The sequence below is a fragment of the Electrophorus electricus genome, chromosome 1 (assembly GCF_013358815.1).
Source record: "Electrophorus electricus isolate fEleEle1 chromosome 1, fEleEle1.pri, whole genome shotgun sequence".
Taxonomy (NCBI): Eukaryota; Metazoa; Chordata; class Actinopteri; order Gymnotiformes; family Gymnotidae; genus Electrophorus; species Electrophorus electricus.
The window spans coordinates 9552128-9574506 of NC_049535.1; the positions used below are offsets into that span (position 1 = coordinate 9552128).

At 44.3% G+C, this 22379-nt stretch overlaps 2 protein-coding genes across 2 annotated transcripts in view; both read left to right on the forward strand.

Annotated features, from left to right (window-relative positions):
* Nucleotides 1-6: 6 nt before the first annotated feature.
* Nucleotides 7-10555, forward strand: wdr1 (WD repeat domain 1). The gene is made up of 15 exons (XM_035532114.1): nucleotides 7-130; nucleotides 930-1051; nucleotides 1270-1360; nucleotides 2103-2250; nucleotides 2366-2546; nucleotides 5453-5530; nucleotides 5703-5783; nucleotides 7490-7723; nucleotides 7941-8028; nucleotides 8279-8435; nucleotides 8520-8607; nucleotides 8913-9023; nucleotides 9236-9409; nucleotides 9619-9763; nucleotides 9943-10555. The coding sequence occupies exons 1-15, from the start codon at nucleotides 115-117 to the stop codon at nucleotides 10047-10049; spliced, it is 1821 nt and encodes a 606-aa protein (XP_035388007.1). The 5' UTR covers nucleotides 7-114; the 3' UTR covers nucleotides 10050-10555.
* A 6801-nt stretch (nucleotides 10556-17356) lies between these two features.
* slc2a9l2 (solute carrier family 2 member 9, like 2) overlaps nucleotides 17357-22379 on the forward strand; it is a 90705-nt gene continuing 85682 nt past the window's right edge. Inside the window, exon 1 of the mRNA XM_035527819.1 lies at nucleotides 17357-17420. The gene's annotated coding sequence lies outside the window, so the exon portion shown is untranslated. The remainder of the gene's footprint in view (nucleotides 17421-22379) is intronic.

Below are 22379 nucleotides of genomic sequence, written 5' to 3' on the forward strand. Positions count from 1 at the left end.
TATGGGCAAAGGCGAGCGTACCGTGCGCGAGCAGCGCCGGTTTCCGCGTTGGTGCGCTTAGACGAGTAGACGTAAAGGCGGCTCCGTTTTCATTCATCTGAGGGAAACATCGTCATGTCGTACGAACTGAGTAAGTGAAATCGATAGGCAGTGGCACTAGCAACTGAAAACGTGACGGTTTGTTTGGCACCAGCCTCGTGCCGGGATTGTAAGCCTCGCGTGCCAGACTCGGTAAACCTCGTCCGTCTTGCGCGTTCAGTCCCGGACCGATCTGTTTAACCCCGTTTGTGTAACGCCTCGTTCGCTAGCAGATGTACCTAGCGTAGTTAAATACAGCAAGATGAATGTTTCACGCGTATAAAACAAACACTGTCTTCTAACTTTAGTCTGCCTTTAGCACGTTAGCTGGCTAGCTAAAATAATCCAGCCGAGACGCGGAAATGCAGAAGCTTGTTATGACACCCGTGCCAGTTTTGCGAAGAAGGACAATCAGCCGAAAGCAAACGTGCCGTCTCATACGTGTGCGTGTTTGCAGTGGGTTGATTTGCAGATCTAGCTATTGAACACGTCATCTTGGTCGGTCCCCCCTGAGAATGTTGTGAAGACGTTCCAAACATGTCCTAGGGTGCAAGTCATTCTTTAAATGTTTGCAAAGTAATTAAGTTTATTCTGCAGCGCAAAAATGACCCAGTGTTTTCTTGTGACGTGTGCTTGTAGTGCGATATGCATGCATATGTAATATTCGCAGGTTTTTGCAATTAACGGAAGCCACATGAATATTTTCGTGACGTAATATTTGTTCCTCTCTGGGGAAAATAAATATAGCATATATAGCGTGCACTATAATTAACATGCTGTTATAGTTCTATCTAATTGTGATTTGTATATAATAAGATTTGTATTATAATCACTAATTTAATGTGTTGTAGAGCATGTGTTTGCCAGCCTGCCACAGATGGAGAGGGGTGTGGCCAAAGTGCTGGCAGGAGACCCTAAGGGGAACAACTTCCTATACACCAATGGCAAGAGCGTCATCATCAGGAACATCAACGTAAGATCTCCTCCTGATGACTTTAAAAGTCCTGCACCCCACAAGAGCTCTGGAAACATGTATACAGGACTAAAGTGCAGGAGTTCCAGCTCCTTCAACACAGCTCTGTTTCTGTGTCTGTGATGCAGCTCTGGGAGCTGTTTGCGTTCAACTCTGTATGATTCTTGTAGAAGTGAACAGGATGCTTTTTAGCTGATTTTTCTGTCTCTGGCTTACAGAACCCTGCCATCGCTGATGTCTACACAGAGCACCCTCACCAGGTCATTGTCGCGAAGTATGCACCCAGTGGCTTTTACATCGCTTCTGGAGGTGAGCACATCTGAGTGGGTGGGTGTGTGTGGGTGAGTGAGAGATTGGGCATCTTGACTAGCATGCCAGGGTGTGGGTCAGTGCTGGTAGTGGTAAGGCTTCCACCTTGCGTTATTTGCGGAGATGTTGGTGCTTGTGTGTTAGTTATTGGCGGCGGTGCTTGTGCTTGAACATGCCTGTGGGACCAGTGAGTCATGAGATCTGCCAGTCGAGAACGGAGCAGGAAGTCATGCTGCACAAACTGTATTTCACTGTTATGTATAACTGTGCCAGTTTCTCTCTTTGTGGCCTACTGATGTTTCTGTAAGCCAAGAAATATTTGAGCTCTGTCTGTGCTTGGAAACCCACAGTGAGTAAACGGCTGCTGGAATATCCTGGAAACCACATTGAGTTTGACATGCACACTGCCAGTGGTCTGTCGTGTGTGTGCGTGTGTGTGTGTGTGTGTGTGTTTTTCTTATTCTTCTAACATCTAGTAAATTATACATACGGGGTGAGCCTGGTCCCAGCTCAGTTTCTTTTTACCTCAGGTTCAGGTAGTCAGACCTACATTGGATGTCTGGATTGCGGTGATCATCTTAACTTGGTGGTCATGGGAGTTATCACATAGTTGTGAGACACACCAATAAGCTGGTTATCTGTGTTCCCCCGTTCTGCAGTAGGGTTTGGGTCGGGCAGTCGTCGTCCCCGAGGTCGGAGGTTTGGCCTTTTGTCTGTGAGTGTTTCTGTCTCTGCATTTCAGACGTGTCAGGAAAGATCCGTATCTGGGACACAACCCAGAAAGAGCACCTGCTGAAGTATGAGTACCAGCCTTTTGGAGGGAAGATCAAGGACATCGCATGGACGGAGGACAGCAAGCGCATTGCCGTGGTGGGCGAGGGCCGCGAGAAGTGAGTACCAACTGGCTGCTGCTCGCACACTCCACCCATTCCTGCCCACAGCCTCCACGCCTGTCTGTGTCTTGGTGTGTTTTTGACCATGCACGCATGGTTGTATTCCTTGCAGATATGGTGCTGTGTTCTTGTGGGACTCTGGTTCATCAGTAGGGGAGATTGTCGGCCACAGCAAGGTTGTTAACAGTGTGGACATCAAGCAAACGCGGCCATACCGTCTCATTACCGGCAGCGACGACAACTGCACCGCCTTCTATGAGGGACCTCCCTTCAAGTTCAAATGCACCTTCAGTGTGAGTGCTGCTTGCTGTCTGTGTGTTAGCTCTTCTGTGAGAGGAACGTATCTCCATAGATATCAGCGTTATGCTGATTTTAATTTGTGCATCATTAATGGCAAGTTTGCTTCAGACAGGATAAGGCTGGTTAATGGTGTGGTAGGGAAGTGGAAGTGGGTTGCGTCTGAAGGATGTTGTCTGTTCTGTTCTGAATCTCCAGTCTTAGAGGTCCTAATGCATCCTGGGGGTGTGGCCTCATTCTGAGAGTAAGGCTCGGGTGCAGGTTGATTGCAGATGGCTAGTCTGTCACCCACGCTTTGGCATTTTTCCCATTTTGTCCTCTCTAGGCTGCCTTACCGAGCACTTGGCACTGTGAGTAGTGAGGTCTGCTCTAAGGTCTGGCGGCACTGTCTGGAATGTGCCGCATGTCTGAGCGGGTCTGAGTGTGCTTTACTTTGCCCACACCCTCACATCTGCTTTTCACCTAGTTTACTACAGCCACTGCAAAGCACACGTTAACTCCCTCCACGGCTTTTACGACTGCAGGACTAACTACAGCACTGATGTTTAAATAATATTTACTCATTTTAATTCGATGCTTATGCGGAAAGGTCACGTACACCACGATCAGGGCTGTCACTGTGCAGCGTTATTTGACCACTCTCTCCGGCTGCTCACTGATTTGACTCCACCTTCCCATCTGTGCCTGTTTTTGAATAAACACACAGGTGGCCTGCTTTGAATCCCCTCGTTTACCTACATTTAACAAACAAATCCACTCAGGCATAAGGTGGTCCCTTATGCAAACGTCGCAACGTTAATGCCCATAAACGACATACAGTCCAGAAGCAGAGATGTAGAACCTCTTGTTCTGAGAGTCAAATTCAGGCAGAGCGAGTCCATGGCCGAATACAGAGCAGGCCGAGGTATGGGGCGCCGGGTGCTGCCGGCTGCGTTTTCAGTGGTTTGATATTTGTTTCGATAATTGCCAGCTTCACCTAACTGCCCAACACTAGTACTTGAATTTGTTCTTACTGTGGTGAAAAAGCAAAATGTATCTTTGGTTTGCGAGTTTAGTGATGGTGCTGTGGGTGAGTAGGCTAGAAAGTGAGGCAGTACAGTACATGCTCACTGAACTACTAACTGAGACGCTGAAGTAAATCAGCATGTCCTGCTGGTTATTTTTTCGGTCTTCATGTTTCTTGCCACTATGTTCAAACCACTATGTTCACTTTGCCAAATTAGCCACCTGCCTCTTGTGGTCTGGCTTAAAGCCAAAATGTGCATGAACTGCTGATGTAATGTTTGGCTTAGTAACTAGATTCATGGCAATTAATTGAATTAGAAAAATGTCAAAAAGCATAGCATGTACTACATAGGAGAGGTGTGTTCGTTAGAAGGCTAGTGTATACTACGTAACAGGTGCGTTTGCTAGAAGGCTAGTGTATACTACGTAACAGGTGGGTGCGCTAGAAGGCTAGTGTATACTACGTAACAGGTGGGTGCGCTAGAAGGCTAGTGTATACTACGTAACAGGTGGGTGCGCTAGAAGGCTAGTGTATACTACGTAACAGGTGGGTGCGCTAGAAGGCTAGTGTATACTACGTAACAGGTGGGTGCGCTAGAAGGCTAGTGTATACTACGTAACAGGTGGGTGCGCTAGAAGGCTAGTGTATACCACGTAACAGGTGGGTGTGCTAGAAGGCTAGTGTATACCACGTAACAGGTAGGTGCGCTAAAAGGCTAGTGTATACCACGTAACAGGTGGGTGTGCGCTAGAAGGCTAGTGTATACTACGTAACAGGTGTGTGTGCGCTAGAAGGCTAGTGTATACTACGTAACAGGTGGGTGCGCTAGAAGGCTAGTGTATACTACGTAACAGGTGTGGGTGCGCTAGAAGGCTAGTGCATACTACGTAACAGGTGGGTGTGCGCTAGAAGGCTAGTGTATACTACGTAACAGGTGTGTGTGCGCTAGAAGGCTAGTGTATACTATGTAACAGGTGGGTGTGCGCTAGAAGGCTAGTGCATACTACGTAACAGGTGTGTGTGTGCTAGAAGGCTAGTGTATACTACGTAACAGGTGTGTGTGCGCTAGAAGGCTAGTGTATACTACGTAACAGGTGTGTGTGCGCTAGAAGGCTAGTGTATACTACGTAACAGGTGGGTGCGCTAGAAGGCTAGTGTATACTACGTAACAGGTGTGTGTGCGCTAGAAGGCTAGTGTATACTACGTAACAGGTGTGTGTGCGCTAGAAGGCTAGTGTATACTACGTAACAGGTGGGTGCGCTAGAAGGCTAGTGTATACTACGTAACAGGTGTGTGTGCGCTAGAAGGCTAGTGTATACTACGTAACAGAGGTGTTTGCTAGAAGCACTTGTCATTTAAAATCCGATTCCAACTGTTACATTATTACTTCTGTTTGTTGTGTGGATATTGCACATACTCAAGGATAGAAATGAAGAACAACAGACCCCCCCCCCCCCCATGTGTAATGGACCATCGCTTCTCCTCGCACACTAAGATGAAGTGATGAGAAAAGGCTTCTGGAAAACCACGCCTTTGAACGTGGGATGGAAGATGGAGGTTGTGTGTGTGTATGTGTGTGTGTGTGTGTGTGTGTGTGTGTGTTTCATCATATGCTGCGCTCCTGTAACTTTCACCAACAAAAAAAAACTATGGGTGCGGAAAACTTTGACATTAATCACAGCAATCACGCTGTAGACGTTGTTGAGTTGGCTTTGCTGCGTCACATACTCCGCTCATCAATGCCACCAGGAGGCGTTCCGGCCCTTTTCATCTGCGACATTCAGAAGCTCTGTGAAAGTCCACAAAATGGACTGTGTGTCATTTGTCATTCTCCTATGTATCCACTGCTTATCCTCTCTCTCTCTCTCTCCCTCCCTCTCTCTCTCTCTCTGCAGGAGCACGGACGCTTTGTGAACTGTGTGCGTTACTCACCAGACGGAAGCCGCTATGTCTCTGCAGGAGCAGATGGACAGGTAGGTGGGTCGTGGATCAGGGGTCATAACCTAAATGTTGTTGGCAGGGTCTGAATCAGTGAGATGGCCATAGAGAGTAGGGCCTGCAGTACTTTCACTTTCAGTTTTGTTTTTTGTTTTTTTCCTGAGACTTGCTTTCTCCTCTTATTATTCTCTCACTCTTTTGTTCTAGATTTTCATGTACGATGGCAAAACTGCAGAGAAGCTGGGTGCACTGGGTGGAGCTAAAGCCCACGAGGGCGGGATATATGCTGTAAGTGGTTAATGAAGCCCACGAGGGCAGGGACTATGCTGTAAGTGGTTAATGAAGCCCACGAAGGCGTGGCCTATGCTGTAAGTGGTTAATGAAGCCCACGAAGGCGTGGCCTATGCTGTAAGTGGTTAATGAAGCCCATGAGGGCAGGGACTATGCTGTAAGTGGTTAATGATGTATTCTTTTTTGACTATGAAAGGTGTTTCTGCTGAGATCAAATCCATCTTTAGTGGAGGGGTGTGTCCGTGCATGGTGGGATTGGTCATTGTTCTGTTTCAATTTTGTTTTTGTTGCATTTCTGGAGAACCTAAACCGCAACAACTGACTGGGGACTTCTAGTAGTTAATGGTTATGGGTTTTTCAAGGGCCGAGTTTTAGAGAGCAGCGTGTCTAATGACTGGTAAAAGCTGCTGTTTGGACTTCAACACAGGCCAATTTTAAGAAATTAAATATAGACTAACACTAAAGTTTTTACGTTACAGATTTAGTTAAAATTTGAAATTGACAAGTAAGAAATGAAGAACATGTATGGCATTAAATAAGGAGTAAGGTATAAAATGACATGGGGTTAAATAAGGAGTAAGTTGTAAAGGATTTTCCAAAAGACTACTGCCTTTCTGTGATTCCCTTTGAAATAGTAAACCAGAAATGCACACGGACATTTGTATTTGTAAATAACATGAATAGTCTAGCACTGGGCCTATTGTGTCATGCTCTGCTGATGAGCTTGTGTCTGGGCGTCATGGAGAGCCTGGTGAACCTCTGGTCACCATCTTCTTCTGAGCTCCTGCTCCGCTGTGAAGAGACGCTTCCTCTGTGGACTCTGACCAGAAGCTGGCTCTCATTATTATGAATTTTCAAATGATTGTTAATAGCTAGTTAAGTCACAGGAAAAAACCCAAAGAAAACGAACAAACACTTCCATTGTGGTGTTGGTTTGCCATCATGTGTCAACCACAGGAGGATGGAATTGCCTTCTGAGCCTGTTTCTCAAAGTTTTTTCCTCACCACTGTCACCTTGGCTTTCTGATTAGGGGCCTGGACCCTGATTCTCTGTACAGATGTTTTCTGTGTGTAACACAGCAAGAAAAGTGCTTCTGAATTAGTAGGAGGAGCAGCAACTTTTTATATGAAAAGTGTAGATCACACACTCTAGCAGTCGGGATTCACCAGTCCCCTTATTCTTTGCCTCTGTTTTAAACAAGGCAAGAATATAGTACCTGTATCTCTTCCTGAGAGGGTCAGGTTCAGAGTTATCTTTTCCTGGGTGGGTTTGCCCATTTGTCTGATGACTGATATTGACTCTAGCTAAAATGTTAAGGTTTGAGGTGTGAGACTGCGATGAGTGAGAGTCGCCTTTTTTTAGCCTTGTTTACAGTCTAGCAGGCTATACAGCGCAGCATATGTAGAGTGAGCATACCCTACCATTTCACCTGGGTCAAATGTAATCTAAGATTAGTCTTGTGATATTCATACTAGTAATGATGATTAAAAACAATAATATAACAATATTATTCTAATTATATTTGACAATATACAGAATTATTTTTATACGGTTAATAAAATTGTATTAAGTTTTAGTTAAAAAGAGCACAGTGAGTTATTTGGTTGCCACAACTGAGACACGAGCTATGTTTGGACTCTGCATACAAAGTGGTTTCTTGAGCGATGATGATGACTAATTGATTTATGACTTTGTCCTGAAGGTAAGCTGGAGTCCCGACAGCACCCAGCTGATCTCTGCGTCAGGAGACAAGACAGTGAAATTATGGGACGTGGCGAGTGGCACGGCAGTGACGACTTTCAGTCTGGGTTCAGACGTGCTGGACCAGCAGCTGGGTTGTCTGTGGCAGAGGGATCACCTGCTGAGCATCTCGCTGTCCGGCTTCATCAACTACCTGGACAAGAACAACCCCAGCAGACCCCTGCGCATCATCAAGGTATGACAGCAGCCGCAGGGGGACATGTCTGAGCTGCGTGTCCCGGCAAGTCGTGGACCTGCCGGACGATGGCATACCCCAGGAATGTGTGTGGGTGTAAACGTCCTGCGGTTCTGCACGGCACAGGCAAAGAACACGTGAAGAACTGTACAGAAACCCAGAACCTGGCCATCGTATATACGTTGTAATGGCACGTGTGCGTGTGTCTTTCTCTCAGGGCCACAGCAAAGCCATCCAGTGTGTGACCGTACACAAAGAGGACGGGCGCTCCGTCATCTATTCTGGCGGCCAAGACGGACACATCAATATCCTCTCCCGCAAAAACACACCACACACGGCCTCTCACTAATCCATCAGTCATCTTGTGTGTCGGTTTGTTAATTTGTTGTGTTTGGAAAAAGCACAAGGATGAAGGGCTGTAAATGCCAACATTTTGGTCTGTGAGGGTCTGTGTGACTAACTGTTAACTATGTGGCTATGGAAACACTCCTTGCAGTACATGTGCATTCATAACTGCTGTATAAAGTGCTCCTTGACGAGTGTGTGTGTGTGTACATTACTGGGATGCCGAGACAGGAGAGAATGAAGGTATAACAGGCAAGGGTCACTCCAACATGGTGGCCAAGATGGCTGTGGACGAGTCCCACCGCTTGGTCACCTGCAGCATGGACGACTCCGTCCGCTATACTGACCTGAGCAAGAAGGAGTACAGGTAACACGCACACACTATACTCACCTCAGCAAGAAGGAGTACAGGTATTAATGAGGTGTTAAGAGCATTTTATCTGTGTGTTAGTGCATCTGATCTGGTGAAAATGGATGTACAACCAAAGGCCGTGTCAGTTGGACCAGGAGGGCTGGCCGTAGCCGTGTGTATTGGACAGGTAACGCGAGTGCACACATGCACACTTTTATTTTTTTTAAATATATATATATATATATATATATATATATATATATATATATAAAAATGTGTTTTTTAATACGGTCTTTTTAAAACCAACTATGATGTGGGTACGGCCATCAGAGTTTTATGGTGCTCTTCTAACCTCACAGTTCTTGACCATTGTCCAGAAGCACCATGGAGCGAGACCGCAGACTAGTTTTACTGGACTATGCAAACCTGTTGGCCGTGTTCTGAAGAAACTTGCGTTGTCTGAGAGTTGTTTGTGCTCCTCTACACCTGCAGGTGGTGCTGCTGAGAGACAAGCGAAAAGTCTTCACTCTGGAGAACCTGGGTTACGAGCCGGAGGCGGTATCTGTGCACGCTGGGGGTGTAACAGTGGCCGTGGGCGGAGCTGTAAGGCGGAGCTCTATCTGGCTAGTTTGAAATTTTGTTTTACTAATTAATTATCAGTTAGTTCACAACAAAGTATGTATCAGGGGATCTATCTGCAGGACTGTACGCGTGCGTGTGTGTCTGTGTGTGTGTGTGTGTCTGTGTGTGTGTGTGTGTGTGTGTGTGTGTGTGTGTCTGCCAGCCCTGACGTGACTGACTGTGTCTGAGTGCAGGACGGAAAGGTGCGTCTGTACTCGATCCAAGGGAACACGCTGAAGGATGATGGGAAGGTTTTGGAGGCGAAGGGACCCGTTACAGACATGGCCTTTTCCAAGGATGGTGCCTTCCTCGCTGTTTCTGATGAGAAGAAGGTCGTCACCATCTTCACTGTTGCCGATGGTTACGCGGTATGCCTTCCGTCTGGAATGTTTCAGAAGTGATGTGGTTTTTACACATTGAGTGGATTTGAGCATTAAGTGTTGAGCTCTTACAGCCTTTCAGTCAGTATAAATCTTTCAGGATTTCTGTGTTGCAGTGGGTTGCATGAATTTTGAAATAAGGATGTGCTGTATTGAGTTGCATATTTGAGGGGTGTGTTTGTGTGTTTCACGTGCAGGTTAAGAATGACTTCTACGGGCATCATGCAAAGATTGTGTGCTTGGCCTGGTCGCCCGATAACAGCCACTTTGCCTCTGGAGGGATGGACATGTTGGTCTTTGTGTGGAACGTCAACGACCCTGAAAAAAGGATCAAAATTCCAGGTAATGTCCCCTGATACACGTGCGCACACACATGTTCACGAGAGATTAAGCAGCATTGCACATTGAGCACATTTTCCACGTATCGTATTTTTTAAGAAACCCCAAATGCTGCCTGCTATGAAGGTTCGCATGTGGAGTTTAAGTCTGTGCAGTAGTGAGAGTCTAATCTTTTCTTGCAGATGCGCACCGGTTGCATCACGTCAGTGGCTTGGCTTGGCTCGACAAACACACTCTCGTCACGACATCTCACGACTCGTGCGTGAAGCAGTGGGCATTAAAAATCTAAGCACACCTGCACGCGTACACACTCCTGGGATCACAGGGATGGGGAACTACTGTAAAGAATCTCTCTCTTTCCCTCTCTTCTGTCTCTTGGTTTGCCTCAGTAATTGCTGGCTTGTCTCAGTTTGGCGACTGAGGTAGGAGCCCTGGGGAGGTTCAGAGGCTCCGGCCCGTGCGTTTCACCCTTACCTTTAGTTGGTTAACCATCTGCTCACACACAAATCACACATATGTATTTGCCATAAGACATTCCAAAGGCACAAGCCTGATCTCCAGCCAGTGTGCACCTCCTGCTCCATTTGTGGCTGTAGCGGTGTGTGTACACGCTGCTGACCTCAGCTCAATCAAACGTGGTGCAGGAATGCAGAGGGCAGCCATTTTAGAATCCTGAGGTATGCATGTACCCACCGATTTTCAGACCGTGGGCAGTAGAACCCTCTCAGGGGGCATTACTGGGTGGAGATTTGGCTTCAGACCGTGGGCAGTAAAACCTTCTCGGGGGGGGGGGGGGGCATTACTGGGTGGAGATTTGGCTTCAGACGCAGTCTTTTCTTTTCATTTTGGTGTGATGGAGCATGTCTTTTCCCCGCTTCAGCTCGCTAAGAGGAAAGCACTTTAGGGGGCAATAAAACAAAACTTGAACCAGTGAACAGAACAAGTGCACATAAGGTTCTGAAAAATGGTGTGAGTGTGCGTGACAAGCATGCACTGGTTCCGAACTTCCTCAGCTGGTTCTCAATTGGTGTGGTTTATTCATGTTTCAAATGCTATTGCGTTTTCCCCTTTGGAGTGGATGTGATTCATACTAATGTTAATTAATAATGCAAATAAAAAGAAACGTTTTATGCGTTTGGTGTTCTCTGTTCTGTCCATTTGGAAGGAATCTCTGTTCTATGGGAAGCACTTCTTTGACAGTAACAGATGCAACATTATAAAAGCTAAGCCAAACACAACTCCGATATAAACAGGAGACTAGAATTACTGCAGTAGGAGTGAGATTGATTGTTTTATTCCCAGCAGCCTCAGCGAAGCCAGTAACGACACTTTCAGGATGCGAATGAACTAAATTGCTACAACACGCTTTAAAAACAAGGGGAAAAGTCCTCTGTTATAGAAAGTATCTTTTTCAGGAAACAATACAACTCACGCTCGGCTTTTTAAAAGCGCACGTTGTAGGCACACACCTCCGGACGAACGCGGAATGAAATTTGGGCAGCACTAGTTTAATTTTGTTAGTCGACGTTTTTACACAAAGAAGGAGCGAACCTAACTTGGCGAGAGTTAGTTTTGGTGCTCATCAGGTAACTAGGTTCACCCGAAATTTCAGCGTTTTGTACAGATACTCGCGCAGTCCGCAGCCTCTTAAACACGGACTGCGTGCTCTAAACTAGCCAGCGACGACGCTTCCCTGAGCCGTTAATACTAGGAACCCGCCACTAGAGGGAGCCGCAGAGCTTCGGTCAGTACTGGTCCTGAGAAGCTACACGTGCCTGGGTCCTGGCAAATTATAGCTACAGATTACGGCGTCCCATAAAAATAGCGACTACAACAGCGGGTAGGGGAATAGCGGAGTGTGTTTGTCATGATCGGACCCTGATAACGGTAGAATCCACTGGTTTGACTTATCTAATAGCTTGTAATTTTCAGTCTTCACAATAAATAATAGCCTATTAAGAAACTGCGTATGTATCAGTCATGTAGCGTATCCCAGATGGTTGACTAGTTACATGTTTTTTGTTTGAGCTATATGTTAAGTCTAAACAAACAAATAAATGTTTAGCTCCCGGGTAGGTCAGGTGAGTTTAACTCTCATGAGAGGTGAACTTTGGCTTTTGGTTTCTCCCATGTTAGTGTGGTCGAAGGGCTGCTGTCTTGATAAGCCATGGTTTGTGTTTGCTTTATGTTTGTGTTGCAGTTTGCATGCCTGTGTTGTATCCTAAAGTTTGTTTTCTGTATTCTAAAACATTCTCTCTCTCTCTCTCTCTCTCTCTCTCTCTCTCTCTCTCTCTCTCTCTCTGTCTTTCTTTTGTGTGTTTATTGCTGATTGTTTGCAGCACTCAAGCATTGCAGCCCTTAATGTAGAGAAGGGGTGTAGTTAGGTCTGTTTTAGGTGCCAATACTAACACCGTTTTCTCTCAATCTATGAGGGGATTGTCTTTTCCATCAGACTGTTGATAGCAGCAGTGCTATGGTCCAATCAGCCTGTGATGGTGATGCCAATGATTAGTCCCTAGACTCATCATCTGTACTGATCACTTCACGTGATTGAAAGAATAAGATCACAAATACAAGTGGTGGAAATGGTGTTGCTGGACCCTCACTCCATGATGTGGTGCGGCTCAATGCAGTTCAGTAAGAGGCCTCGAAGTAGAGCTGCTCCTAGAGGAGGCAATTGAGGTGCTTTGGCATCTCTTAGGGATGGCCACTGGTTTACTCCCGCTAGGGTTGGGCCAGTTGACCCAGTTAACATCATCCTTTATCGATGGTGGACAGATATCACAATATTCATCCAGCACTGTGATGCCAGTTAGGTAGACATCGCCCTACTCTAGCTACCACTACAGTTGTACCAGGCGTGTCTGTCATCCCTAAATTCCTCTGTATGCTGGGTTGTTTTTCTATACCATCCTGTACCCTGTGGAGGGATGCTGTGCCTTGCACAGAGGTCTGCAGAGGCCTGTACACAGATACTTTTATAAGGATTCAAAATCTCTATGCATTTTGTTATTAACATGTCTAATTTTAATGTTTAAACATCTTTTACCTGTTGACACTTTTTATTACCTCATTTCCCCCCTTTCATGACTGTCATGAGCCAGTTAACAACTATTCTACATCAATTCTTTTGTGCTACTCTTTTAAAACATTTTGACATGTTTACTCATGTAATGATTGATTGATTATATGAGTAAGGTTGGCATGATTTTCCTTTCCCAATCTATGTAATATATGTAATATTGTGATACTGACTACTGAAGTCTATTCCACTAATGCTAAGCTTAATACATTCTTAACTTCTAGCAAGTTAAGAAGGGTCTCGTGTAGGTTTTTGCATTTTCTACAATGGCATGGTATATATGAAGGGTTCTTAACTGATTAACAGGAGCACTCGATACTACTCTTTTATACATTTGCATAATACTTGATAATATTTTATGAATATAAACAAATGAATTAAACACAAACAATTAAATGTCTACATTGTAAAAATGTAATGTTACATTTACAGCATTTGGCAAACACTGTAAATGTAATTAAATTAATAGAAAAGAGTCATACTAAATAAATAAATGACTATATAGAAATGTACTACTAAACACTTGATAAAGCTCATCCCTGATTTGCCCCTACTCCTTATTAAAAACCCATCCATTGCCTTCATGAGACTGCTGCACACTCAGGCCATACCTCCGTAACAGAGGCACAAAGGACCAGCCTTCAGATGAATAATTTGTCCTGGGCATTCATCAAGGGATATATGGACCTAGGCAGCTATAAGGAGTGACAGTACCTGCCTTTGCTTGTCCCAGTGAACATAGTGCTGTGTTGTTTGTAATGAACTCAAGTTTCACCAACAAGGACGCACATACCTCTTTTTCCCGGCATCGACATGTCTAGTGCAACACGACTCTGCCATGTCATTAATGAGGAACAGCAGTAGCTGCTGCAGTATCATGAGTGTAGTTGCTAAAATGCTGTTGGTTATAATATATATACATTTATAGTTTATCCAATCAGTGATGTTGCGGTAACATCAGGTTCCATCTGGGCTTTCATGACCACAAGCCCAGAAGGCATCAGATCTTACCGCACCGTCATCTTTTTCAGTGATGACATTATAGTGTTATAGTTATTATAAGACTATTATAAAACTAGTTATTATTGGCTTAATAGTCATATACTTTCCAGTGGTACTGTCGAAGAAGAATGATCCCACATCACTGAATTACCTAGCATAATCCATGACCCAATTCCTTTCCCATTTTTCACTAAAATTTCCCATTCTTGGGAATAAAAACATCTGCTTTGGAATAAAAACAATCTGAAAATATTGTAGAGTTGGCCCAAATTTAGTTTCATTACTCCTAGTAATGCGGTGTGGAATTGGGGAGAGAACAGACTTATACCTAGTGTTGGGCGATGAAATGATGCCAAAACAGGATCGCGATAAAATTGATGTTGATAACGATGATAAGCTTTTGACATTTTTACTTGATTAATATAGATGTAACAGTCTATAACATCAGAAATATTGGCCCATAACAGCCAGTCAGTCGGTTTTGGGTTGTACATCAACGTAAGCGCCCATTTCCTGCTGCAAAGCTTCTTTTGCACTACCAGCGTTGAATGCTCTGAAAACTCGGAAAAAATGAGTGGAACCAGCAACTGGCATGAATGTGAACTCACAAGATTCTCCAAAGCATTGATGAAGGTGTTGACAAAAAAAATTACCAAGATATCAGTTATATGAAAGTGGCATGGATATCTGAAAAGCGATGAAGCACAGATTAAGATGGCATGCAAAATATGCCATTGCTCGGTGTAAACCAAGACAGGAAAAACAAATCTTTTACAAAGCAACCACACCCACAGCATGAAGTTGCGGCCCATGTTAGACCATCCACATTTTAGCTGTACTTGCTGTATTAAAACAATATATCCTGTTGTCTTTTGCAGCCAATACCTCATATGAAAAGCAATTAAAAAGAAGCAACGATATGACAAGCACAGTTTCAGTGATACAGCATTCAACATGACACACACATGTAGCATAATGACTGGTTAACAGTGTTTACATTTTGCACTTTTTACACAGATTTCTATCTTTAAAACGTTTCAGTCATACACAGTGGTACAGAATACCACTGCAGACTGCCACGCCATTGACGGGTGTGGACTAGGATCCTGCCAGGCAGCCCAAACCTAGACAGGAGCAATTGAGGGTTAAGCGCCTTGCTCAGGGGCCCAACAGTGGCAACCTGGCAGCAGCAGGGCTCGAACCAGCAACCTCCCAACTACAAGACAAGCACCCAACATTTGAGCGAAGTGAAACCAGTGCATAATTTGTCCACATCTCTTTTTCACTCCTCTGTATATAGTCCAGTTCTTTCTTTTCTAGTTACTTGGCATGTCTTTCAGATGTTCACAATATTAGTCTTTGCTCCAACCTTGTTTTGCTCTTCAGTTCTTGTATTACATGATGCAGCTCTTCATTGAGGGATCTTCTCATAGGCCACTGCATTTCTATAACAGCATGAGTGTGAGTGAGGCGGGCTCTCTCCTTCCACTGCGAGGAGCCGCAAGTGTGTGTGTGTGTGTGTGTGTGTGTGTCAGTCTGTGTGTCTCTGTCTTCCAGTGGGGAGGAGCAGTATAAGTATGAGTAAAGCGTTCCTTCTTCTTCCACTGGGATAAGCTACATGTGCATATCTTACAGTTTGGAGAGGCAGGGGCTGTGTGTGTTTGTGAATGCGTGCTCTCTCTCTCTCTCTCCCTCTCCCCGGTCAGTTCTTCTGGTCTCCCTTGCTCTCTGCACACCAACAAATCACCCTACTGCAGTTCCCTGCTAAAACAAAAAAATATGAATATTCATGCATTCTACTACTCACACGTCTATTGGTTATCATCACTTTTAAAGGGTCCCCATTATTCCAAATGATCATTATTAAATTTGTGTACCGTTCTCTTGTATTTAAATTGTCACCAGCCATGCACCACCTTTGTTCCTATTTAACAGGAGCCCATCTACAGTAATCCTCCCTCACTATTTCATTTGCGTTAGGACGAGTAAACATGTTTCATTTGAATCCTGAAGTAGCGCTGACTGCCCTCTTCTCTGAAGCAGCGCACCACGACGACTTCCTGATTACTATCTGACCTTAAGACTTTGTAGAGTGGATCAGCCATCCCAAACCAGCAGCCTTTGCCTGGGTCCATAACCTCCATTGGAAAAACAAACATGGAGCACTCGGATGTATAAGTAACAGCCATTTTCCTAAATCCGATTTATTCTTCGAGTCGTTACGTTGCTCGGGCTGTCTGTCTAAGTGCATTTGTAGGGTTAAAACTGCCATTTCAGTCCAGTTATTTTCCCACTGTTGCAGCCTTCTGCTTGGGCAGTTCCTGACAATAGCATGGATTTAGTTAATTAATTCTGTCTGCCAATATTGACGTTGTTAATCCCCTCTCTCACAACACCTCCCATTTTTTTCGTTGTGCCTGTTAAGATTTTTATGTCATCTGGTGTTTAGCATATATAACGTATTCTGAGTGTTTGCCTGCTCCGTTTGCCGCTAAATAAGCCCGCCTTTACTACGCCCCACAACGCTAGCGTGTCCTTCATGAAGACGGTGTTTAAACATGATTAAATATAACTTTTCCACAGTGGCCACATTTAAACAGAAATTTAGACAAGACACACAAACAAACATTCCAACATCTTTTAGTGCTTTTTCCTTTTAATCTCATATTTCTCATCTCTTTTCAACGTGAGCTCTTTATCGCTTTTCTCACTGCGCTGTTTTTCATCTCCTCAGTTATCGTTTTTTATCAGGTTGGGTTCTTCTAGCCTTTCATTTTTATAACATGGTTTTCCTCACATTTATTTTAGTTTGTTTTGTACGCTGACTGTTTTTCTGTTACTCCTTTTTTTTTTTTTTTTTTTTTTTTTTTACTAATTATTTAACAGTCTGTTCTCATTCCCCAACACTCCTTCTGCACTTAAAGAATCTAGGATTTAGCTTGTTAAACATGTATTACATGTTGGGTTGAAAAAGGTCTGTGAGCAGAGCGTGTGGCTTTCATAATGACTACAGTCATGTTTTTCACTTCCTTCCACTCTGGGAGTCTGAGTGTGTGTGTATTCTGTCCACAACTTCTTTCCATAAGTGCATGTTCCACCAGCATATCTTTACAATGAATCAATGCGTGTAATGAAATATGTGTATAGATGTCTTGTTACATTTCATTCAATCATTTATTTATATAATTTACATATTCATTTACTTACTAAATCATGAATCCATATTAGTATTCCAGGCTCTGCCTTCGTTACTCAACACCTTTAGAAGGTTTATTTAAATAAATGGGGCTTATTACTGGGGCGTATTTTTACAGTCCAGCAGTTCACATGGTTTGACATGGCAGGGGTATCAATGCAGTTTTTCACACACACACACACACACACACACACACACACACACACACACACACACACACACACACACACACACACACACACACACACACACACACACACCATTATTCCTAAAGAACAAGGAAGAGTTGAATTGTACTGATGGGACTCATGTGATGTAGGCTGAGAGTGGAGAGTGGTTATGAAGAGTGAGAGCGGACTAGGTACTGACCCGAGTGCTTGGTAAGTACTGTCCAATATTTGGTCGAAATTAAAAATGTAGTGTTTGCTCTTGCTGTGTTTCATGTGGGATAGTAAATGTTCTACAGGGTGTGTGGGTGTGTGCGTGTGAGAGAGAGAGCGAGAGAGAGAGGGAGAGAGAGAGAGAGAGAGAGAGAGAGAGAGAGAGAGAGCGAGCGAGCGAGAGAGAGAGAGAGCGGGAGAGAGAGTGACTAAGGCTGGTCTGTTACACCACACTGCTGTGATTCTGTTGACTGTATCCTGGGGCTGCCTGAAAGATCAGATAACTTAAGCTGTCCTCAGAATATACTTTCATGTTGTATTTGAGTGAGACATATTGGAAGGCCAATCATGCACATAAAGAAAATGTGTGTGTGTGTGTGTGTGTGTGTGTGTGTGTGCGTGCGCGCTTGGGGGGTGGGGGGCATGATTTTCCATGTAAGGTAGATGGAAGTGGGCCGGACCCATGCTGACTTTCACTGCTTTCTCCCTTAATATGGGCTTGGTAATGGGGTGAGGAATGAATTCCCTATTGGATCATGGAGAACACTAAACTCCTTTGTGGGTTTTCTGATCTTTAATGCATAAAAACAATTGGTTATTTCATTTTGGCAGTTTGTTAGAACAGTACTTCCGAAAGTGTTGAACATGGAAGAGAATCACTGCGCATTTTGTAATATGGAATGTGGCAGCCTAAGTTAAGCAGAGCATCATTTAAGTTATTAATTTGCCAAGTCAAAATAAGCCAAAATATGCATATGTATATAATTCAGTAACTCTCAGATTCAGTACCTTACACACCATCCCGTCATTTCTAGGTCATGTATGCACAGCAGTGGATGTGCCAGGATTATACCAGGGTGAGAGCTTTTCATGGTCAGTACACGTCGTGGTCCCAGCCATGGTCAAAGCATGCTATGGGTAGAGTGTGAGGACAGAGTGTGCTATGGGTAGAGAGTTGGGTCAGAGCATGCTATGGGCAGAGCATCAGATCCGAGCGTGCCACGTTCGCAGCGTCAGGTCAGAGCGTGCTAATGTGAGATTGTGCCAGGGTTGGAGCGTGCCAGGGTCAGGGCCAAAAAATCTCATGGTCTGAGCTGTGGTCAGAGAATGCTATGGGCAGAGCATCAGGTCAGAGCGTCAGCTCAGAGTATTAGGTCAGAGTGTGCCATGATCAGAGAGTCAGTTTGGGTCACGTGTGACAGGGCCAGAGCATACTATGGTCAGAGCTTACTATGGTCATACTGTGCAATGGTCAGAGTTTAGTTGCTTGGCAGGACCTGTAGTGGAAAAAAAGCCATTTACAAAGTTTTATGAGTTCATCGTTTCAAATACCTGGACTACTTTTGCGCACATGCATGCAAAAAGCACTTCCCATCTTTTGCTGTTTGCCAGAGCAGCTCTAGTATGCTTTGCAGTTATTTCCTATGGGCCAAACATGTCAAGGCCAAAATAAGAGAAAGGGGGGTTTGACTGCAGTCACTAAGAGGGTCATGTGCTTTTCTTCAACCTTACCTCTGAGTCCATAATGTGTTGCACATCTTCAGCCCCAACTGGCAGCCAGCTTTTCCTATCGACAATGGGATTCAATTTTAAGAGAGATCTGTGTGAGGAGAGATTGACCTTTTATTTAATTCATTGGTATTATTCAGAATATGCATATATTTGTATGTTTGTGATGCTGAAGCTGTCCACTTTAAAGGAAACCCCGTCTGAACGGTGCCAGCCATAGCAACCTTCCTCATCACATGACCTGGCAGTAGACCTCCAAGTGACCCGATCGCTCTCAATCTGTTTGGCTTTGTGAAATGTGACCCTCCACATCAGTCTCTGGATTGACAAGGTTATACACGGTTGGCTCTTTCAGGGGTGATTTAGTGGGTAGTGGAGGAACGCTGGTCTTGTTAATCATGTTAGAAGTCTGCAGGGTTCAGCAGGATTCTGTTTTGTTGGCATAAAATCCCACTGCTCAGGTACAGTGGTTTGCTTGATCCGTTGAATTCTGACATTCAAATGAACATGGAACCACCTTGATTGTCAAAATAGTCAAACTCTACTTTGCTGTCTGTGTGCACTTAATATTTTGTTTCTTCAGTGATGAGCGTTGCCATTTCAACAGCAAGAACTGCAGTTCCAGTCTGGGAACAGTTTTGATTTAGTGGAGGATGAGACCAACTGTAGCCCAGCCATCATTATTTGTTACCTTCAGACCAGCAGCAGCACAGACACACATTAAAGTCACACACTTCTCTGCAATAAGCTTTGGAAGGAGAAGAACGTGAGAATGTGCAGAGGACCTGCAGCTTTTTCTGTGCCCTCACTCCCCTCACGTCCACTCTTCTTGTTTGTGTTTGAGGAGAAAGGAGTCCCAGTCGCTGGCTCCAGAGTAAAGATCTCTGTGAGAAGCAGTCTTCCTTGCTGTATTTTCCCTAATCCCGTCCCTCGGGTGCCACCGGCTGCCCCACCTGGGTATGGTTGTCCCTCCTCAGGGCCCTTGGGGCCCGTTTCTCCAAACGAGTGACACAGAGTCAGAGATACTGAGAAGCACACACTTTATTCAGAGATACATGAGTATATATGGAGAACAAAATGATTGAGTACATGGATATATGTAAATTATATAGCAAGTGCAACATGTTCAGATGTGTCAAGATATGCAGATCTGAAATGAGTTATTGTTCTATAGCCAACTCCGGACAATATTTGACAAGGCTTATCAACAATCTAAAAATAAACAAAAGACAGTAAAACATGAGAGGAAAAGAAAAATGTAGCACTGCTGATTAAAGGATATGTTATTTGCAGAAAAGGGAACCGCATTGTAGGGAACTCTGACACTTACACGTGTCAGAGGCTGGCGAGAAGCTTGTTTACTGCTGGAAGCACTCCTGTTTTCTCAGTGTCAGGAATCTGAAATGTGAACATGTCTGACATGATATTCTAGTTTAATCCAGGCTGCACTCATCAGGTAAATCACCTGTAGATGGGAATTCTTTGGGTCAGTGTTGGCATGAACGTCTGTGGAAAAAGCTGCCATTATTTTAGCTCATTGTTATGGAGCCTGAGGTTGAAGAACGCTAGCATCCCTGGTGTTCGCCTGAGGGTGTCGGTCACCTCTTGCTCTATGGTGAGTGATGTGAGGGCATCTCAAAACCCAGCCTTACATTCCTCACCATGCTCCTGCTCTTGACCTTGTGGTGCAGACCTGAGCCTGTATATGACCAACACAGGAGATGGGCTCTTGCCAAACACGCGCACGCTCATCGGATTGTCCCTAATGTCTTGAACAAGGTCAGTTGTCCGAGTGCCACAGTGTGTGCTTGGTCTGGCCGTCATCGCGAGGAGCTCTGTGTGGTAGATCGTCTCCTGCGTGAAGTTGGTGAAGTCGGCCTCCATCTCTGGCTCTCTCTCCAGTGTCATGTAGGCACTTGAAGCAACTCTTGGCATGTTCTCTGCCATTAGGAAAACATTTCCTGGGTTTGCAGAATGAGAGAAGCAATACACAGGTGTTTGTAGACTCCCTAAAGTATTCATCTTCAATTAACTTAAGGGAATGTCAGTTTTTCCCCTTGAAGGGGCTAGATTGTTATGTATTAATGTGATAAAATACTAACTAATCCACTACCTCACTTTTGATCCAACCTGGGTAGCTATTCATGGCAGTGTGAAGACCAATGAAATGTGTTTCTGGAGGTTCTCCTCTACTGTCATATGATTTTATCACACAAACTAACGAGGCAGGCGCCCTTGTCTAAAGTGTGTGTTTTTATGTGGCCCTCGTCTGTTTGTATATGAAGATTACCAAGGCGCACATTTCAGTTATTAGCTAGCCCAAATAGAACATTTTATGGCTTCTCACGGGACCTGATAAACTCAGGTGATACCAGCGGGCTGTGCTGTTGCTGACATGGTGTATTGCATTATCATTATGGTGTATAGTGACTGTGGCATCATGACTGTTAGGATTATCAGTGTAACGGATAAGATATGAATCTGTGTCGAGAGTACAGATTGGAGTCCAGCATTGTTGGTGTTTCCAAACATTAAGCTGCCTTACTAAGAGCATTACGCACATAATACAAGGGAGGAGGAAGGCATTTGAAGATCGCGACTGGGTTGCTGTTAAAATGAGAAAAATTTCAGAGGGCAGTTTACACAGGAAAAAAAAAGGAACCCAAGGAGACTCTGGGATACCATGAACAGTCTGACAGATATGCCTATTCCAGCAGAAAATGGTGTGAAATTAGCAATTGCGTTAAATGGACATTTTTCTAGATTTGAAACGGTGGACGTTTTGTGGTAAAGGTATAGGTATGATGAATGTTATTCTATCTACAGCAATCAGAATCTCAACAATGTCTTTCAGTGAAATTGCTGGCTGGGTGGTGGGAACTGAAATGCGATCACGACGTGAAAAAACATGAAATACAGCGCACATTACAGCACGCACATTACAGCACACACATTACTTTTCAACAGGAACATGCTGCCAGAACCTCTATTATATCATTTTCACATAATTTGACTGAAATACAATACATGTTGGATTTGTATCAGAATTCACTGTCTAATCACAGCCCAGTATCGAATTTGGGTGGAGGGGAATTCAAGGTGAAAGATATTAAATTCTGACATGCTGGTTAGTGACAAGGAAACACATTTTTCTTGTTAATTAGATAAAGTAGGGCACCACTTTTGTGCTGGAATGACAACCTATGATATGTAAATAATATCATGCCATTCTCTATGACACTTAGTGTATGCTAAATTTATGTGTCAGTGTCACAACTTGAGGGTGTCCATCCATATGTAGTCTGGAAACAGATTTTAATTTGCTAAACTAACCTAAAATATATACACCTTCCATGGTTACCATGTGTACTGCACATTCTAATCCCGCAGATGGCATTGTGACAATTTCTGGTGGACGAGCACTAAGCCCTAAAGCAAAGTCCTGCTGGA

Coding starts and splice junctions, on each gene's coding strand:
- wdr1 (XM_035532114.1), top strand. Junction 8,608..8,912: donor TAGCCGTGTGTATTGGACAG/GTAACGCGAGTG, acceptor CTACACCTGCAG/GTGGTGCTGCTGAGAGACAA. Junction 9,410..9,618: donor CTGTTGCCGATGGTTACGCG/GTATGCCTTCCG, acceptor TTTCACGTGCAG/GTTAAGAATGACTTCTACGG.